Source organism: Chiloscyllium plagiosum, chromosome 19 (genome assembly GCF_004010195.1).
Source record: "Chiloscyllium plagiosum isolate BGI_BamShark_2017 chromosome 19, ASM401019v2, whole genome shotgun sequence".
Taxonomy (NCBI): domain Eukaryota; kingdom Metazoa; phylum Chordata; class Chondrichthyes; order Orectolobiformes; family Hemiscylliidae; genus Chiloscyllium; species Chiloscyllium plagiosum.
In genome coordinates this window covers 60,315,912-60,321,538 of record NC_057728.1, presented here as the reverse complement: position 1 = coordinate 60,321,538, position 5,627 = coordinate 60,315,912, and the positions used below count along the sequence as shown (strand labels likewise).

General features: G+C 41.9%; 1 protein-coding gene across 1 annotated transcript in view; it reads left to right on the top strand.

Annotated features, from left to right (window-relative positions):
• Nucleotides 1-5,627, top strand: part of LOC122559308 (RNA polymerase II-associated protein 3-like) — a 13,961-nt gene that overhangs the window by 3,319 nt on the left and 5,015 nt on the right. Inside the window, exon 3 of the mRNA XM_043708664.1 lies at nucleotides 2,654-2,755. Within this exon, the coding sequence (XP_043564599.1) occupies nucleotides 2,654-2,755 (102 nt within the window). The remainder of the gene's footprint in view (nucleotides 1-2,653; nucleotides 2,756-5,627) is intronic.

Sequence of the window (5,627 nt, the reverse complement as noted above, 5' to 3'; positions counted from 1 at the left end):
GACTATAAGACATAGGAGTGGAAGTAAGGCCATTCGGCCTATCGAGTCCACTCCGCCATTCAATCTTGGCTGATGCGCATTTCAGCTCCACTTACCAGCGTTCTCCCTGTAGCCCTTAATTCCTCTAGACAACAAGAATCTATCAATCTCGGCCTTGTAGACATTTTGCGTCCCGGCTTCCACTGCACTCCGTGGCAATGAATTCCACAGGCCCACCACTCTCTGGCTGAAGAAATGTCTCCGCATTTCTGTTCTGGAATGACCCCCTCTAATTCTAAGGCTGTGTCCACGAGTCCTGGTCTCCTCGTTTAACTGAAACAATTTCCTAGCATCCACCTTTTCCAAGCCATGTATTATTTTGTACGTCTCTATTAAGTCTCCCCTTAATCTTCTAAACTCCAACGAATACAATCCCAGTATCCTCAGCCGTTCCTCATATGTTAGACTTGTCATTCCAGGGATCATCCGTGTGAATCTCCGCTGGACACGTTCCAGTGCCAGTATGTCCTTCCTGAGGTGTGGGGACCAAAACTGGACATAGTACTCCAAATGGGGCCTAACCAGAGCTTTATAAAGTCTTAGTATTACATCTCTGCTTTTATATTCCAACCCTCTTGAGATAAGAGACAACATTGCATTCGCTTTCTTAATCATGGACTCAACCTGCATGTTTACCTTTAGAGAATCCTCGACTAGCATTCCCAGATCCCTTTGTGCTTTGGCTTTATTAATTTTCTCACCATTTTAGAAAGTAGTCTATGTTTTTATTCTTTTTGCCAAAGTGCAAGACCTCGCACTTTCTCACGTTAAATTCCATCAGCCATTTTCTGGACCACTCTCCCAACCTGTCTAGATCCTTCTGTAGCCTCCCCACTTCCTCAGTACTACCTGCCTGTCCACCTAACTTCGTATCATCGGCAAACTTCGCTAGAATTCCCCCGGTTCCCTCATCCAAATCATTAATATATATTGCGAACAGCTGTGGCCCCAGCACCGACCCCTGCGGGACACCGCTCGTCACCGGCTGCCATTCTGAAAAGGGACCTTTTATCCCAATTCTCTGCCTTCTGTTAGACAGCCAATCCTCAGTCCATCCCAGCAGCTCACCTCGAACACCATGGGCCCTCACCTTGCTCAGCAGCCTCCCGTGTGGCACCTTATCAAAGGCCTTTTGAAAGTCTAGATATACCACATCCACTGGGTTTCCCTGGTCTAACCTACTTGTTACCTCTTCAAAAAATTCCAACAGGTTTGTCAGGCATGACCTCCCTTTACTAAATCCATGTTGACTTGTTCTAATCAGACTCTGCTCTTCCAAGAATTTAGAAACCTCATCCTTAATGATGGATTCTAGAATTTTACCAACAACTGAGGTTAAGCTGATTGGCCTATAATTTTCCATCTTTTGCCTTGATCCTTTCTTGAACAAGGGGGTTACAACAGCCATCTTCCAATCATCCGGGACCTTTCCTGACTCCAGTGACTCTTGAAAGATCTCAACCAATGCCTCTGCTATTTCCTCAGCCACCTCTCGGTGGCTGAGGAAATAGCAGAAGCGCTTCACAGGAGGCTCCCAAGCACTGAGGATGTCACCTAGACAGGGGACAAAGCATCTGCAACACAAATTCCCAGCTCGGCGAACAGAACCACAATAAATAGACAAACTCTCTTCCCTGGGTGGAGGAATGCAGAACTAGAAGGCATAAGTTTAGAGTGAGAGGGGCAACCTCTTCAAGCAGAGGGTGGTACGTATATGGAATGAGCTGTCAGAGGAAGTGGTGGAGGCTAGTACAACTGCAACATTTAAAAGGCATCTGGATGGGTATATGAATATGAAGGGTTTGGAGGGATATGGGGCGAGTGCTGACAGGTGGGACTAGATTGGGTTGGGATATCTGGTCGACATGGACAGGTTGAACCGGAAGGCCTGTTTCTGTGTTGTACAACTCTATGACTCCATGACGGTAAATATTATAGTTTGGATCTTTTGTTTACAGAATTTTAAAATAACTTCTGTCTTTGATAGCAAATATTTTTTATTTTTGTACATTTTCTGAGACTAAAGCTAGACTTAGCATTCATGCTGTAACTCCTGATACAAGACATGGTCCGTGGGAGCTCCATGTGAGCACCTTTATATCTTCTGCAGTATGTTTCGTGAACAGGAACTTTGGAAGTGGAATTTTTTTTTGTCCTGAGCCCAGGGACTTAATGATAGGTGAATCATATTGAAGAAAAAACTCTGACTGTCACCGATGCCGGTGCCTTTTCGAAAATACTGCTCCATAGACAGGAAGCAAACTTTCTGATTTCATTTTATCTTCCCCCCCATTCTCCATATCCAACAACACTGGAAGGCTGAGCCCAGCAGTGCTGCTCCTCCTGCTTTCTTGGCAGGAGCTAGCTCCACCTGTGTCAAGGATCAAACCTGAAATTGTCCTGGCCCATTTTGTCAGCACTATGTTACAAAATGTATTTATACATCAAGGAATTTAAAATATAAAATGTCAAATATACTGACATTTGTAATGAATTTTGTTTTTAAACATTGTTGTAGTTTTCAGTTATTGTGAATAAAAAGATAAATAGCTGGAATAAAGTGTAAGAAGTAAATACTGATTAAATTCATCTTGCATTTCTCCTTTAATGTTAGGAAAAAGTATTGGAAGAACTGGACAAAAATGACAGTTCTCCAGAGTCTGACACAGAAGATGAGGAAATAGACGTAGAGAAAGCTCTTTCAGAGAAAGAAAAGGTATGTAACAAAGATCTCCCTACAGTCAGATGAGGGCAAATGCGATTTTGTTGAATGAATTTCATCTGTAATGTCACACATTTCCTTATTCATTCATGGGAGGAGGGCATTGCTAGCTGGGCCAGCATTTATTGCCCCTTAAAGAGTCAACCACATTGCTCTGGTTCTGGAGTCACATATAAGCCAGACCAGGTAAGGATGGCAGTTTCCTTTCCAAAAGTACATTGATGATCCTGCCAATCGACAATGGTCATCATTAGTCTTTTGGCATTCAGATTTTTTTTAAAATTGAGTTCAAATTCCACCATCTGCCATGGCAAGATTCTGGGTACCCAGAATATTACCTGTGTCTCTAGATCAACAGTCCAGCATAATACCACTAGACCATTGTCTCCTCCATGTCTGCTTTATGTTCTGTAAAATATTTGTTAGGAATAATTTGATCGATTAGGATTATAAATTAATTTATCTTACTCTATTAAAATTTAAAATGAAATGAATATAATCTACACTTGCCGTTTGACTCAAACCAAGTCCTTTTGGCAAGGGAACAATAACAAAAAGTCGCATAAAATGCTCATGCTTTACTTACTATGGATGATGTAATAAATAAGCTTTAAGAAACTTAGTAAGAAGTGATTTTAACAAAGCTTAGGAGAAAGTGAGGACAGCAGGTGCTGGAGGTCAGAGTCGAGAATGTGGTTCTGGAAAAGCACAGCAGGTCAGGTAGCATTCGAGCAGGAGAATTGACATATCGGGCATAAGCTAGTTGCTTCTGCAAATAATTCATAAGTTAGAAATAAACAGAAAACTGCATTTATACATAACGTTTTGCATTACTGGGTGGTCTCATTACACAATTGTGGACAATGAAGTGTCATCACTATTGTATTATACTCAAAGGCCATGTGCACTACTGTCAGCAATAAGGTTTTAATCTGTCATTCATAGTGCTGGGTTTGTTTGAGGGCTAAATATTGGCAAAGAAATCCAGCAGAACTATTCTGCTTTTCTTAAATACGTTTATTGGTTTTACATGTCACTTCAGAGGGCAGGCATAGCATGGTCTAATATCTCATCTGAATGCCAAAAGCCTCCCCATAATACTAAAGTGCCAATCTAGATTACATATTGAAGAATAAGGTTTGAGTCCACATACTTTTGCAAGATGAGAGTGTTACTTATAATAAGCCAAAGTTGGAGAAAGCTTTGCTGACAAATTTCAGGCAGGTGATCTGCCACAGCTAAACAGTATTCTGAGAGTTGGCGAACTTTAATATGTAAGATTTTCTGGATGTGACAGGAAAGATCAGGCGACTGACTGTGTGGAGTTTGCACGTTCTCCCCGTGTCTGCGTGGGTTTCCTCCGGGGGCTCCGGTTTCCTCCCACAGTCCAAAGATGTGCAAGTCAGGTGAATTGGCCATGCTAAATTGCCCGTAGTGTTAGGTAAAGGGGTAAATGTAGGGATATGGGTGGGTTACGCTTCGGCGGGTCGGTGTGGACTTGTTGGGCCGAAGGGCCTGTTTCCACACTGTAAGTAATCTAATCTAATCTAATTAATATTGTTTCTTCCAAATTTATTCCCTGCAATTTCCCTGCTCGGGTTGTTATTCGTTAGAGTGGGGGGGGGGGGTGACCTTCCCAAACGATAATTTCAAAGTGATCATTAAAATACTGTTTTGTAAATAAATACTAAATATGTACTTGTGTTTTATCTCGTGCCCTATCATGTTAGGAGGTCCCAAAACACAAGCAGTCATTATACTTCTGTCTTCAACTATAGACATTTTATAATCCAGAAATGTCCAGCAGGATTTCAATGCTCAAACAACTTGGGCATTCAAAGAGCCTTGTTTGTCACCTGAAACCAAACATATGTGATATCAATTAAAGTAAACAAAATCTTTTGAAAGCGAATTTGGAATTTCAAACCATCACTTAAGACTGTCAGGAAATGGATTTCAAAAGAGTTTTGCAATTTAGTGATCTGCAAGGCAAGCGTGCAGTTTGCACACTGAAAGGGTGGTGACAATCTGTTAACTGAAGTATTCTGTTTGAGATATTGCACTGTCTTTGCTTCAAAAACAGCAAATTTCTTCAAGTATAAACTATTTTATCAGAATTAATACTAGGTGAGGGGCAGGAATCAACAATCGTGTATATTCGTTATTATACCTATAACCTTGTGTTGCTTAAACTGTTGTTACATGCCATTTCTATACAGTGTAGTGACATCTTATAGGCCTTTGGTTTATGGCTAACCCGTAATCTCTCCTTTAACTCTAGTAGCACCCTAGATCTTTCAATTACTCATTTCACTGTATATGGTAGGATGGAGGCTCATGTATTTTGGTTTGGAGATGCCGGTGTTGGACTGGGGTGTACAAAGTTAAAAATCACACAACACTAGGTTATAGTCCAACAGGTTTAATTGGAAGCACACTAGCTTTCGGATCGATGCTTAGAACATAGAACATAGAACAATACAGCACAGAACAGGCCCTTCGGCCCACAATGTTGCGCCGAACATTTGTCCTAGCTTAAGCACCCATCCATGTAACTATCCAATTGCCGCTTAAAGGTCACCAAAGATTCTGACTCTACCACTCCCACAGGCAGCGCATTCCATGTCCCCACCACTCTCTGGGTAAAGAACCCACCCCTGACATCTCCCCTATACCTTCCACCCTTCACCGTAAATTTATGTCCCCTTGTAACACTCGGTTGTGCCCGGGGAAAAAGTTTCTGACTGTCTACTCTACCTATTCCTCTGATCATCTTATAAACCTCTATCAAGTCACCCCTCATCCTTCGCCGTTCCAACGAGAAAAGGCCGAGAACTCTCAACCTAGCCTCGTACGACTTCCTCTC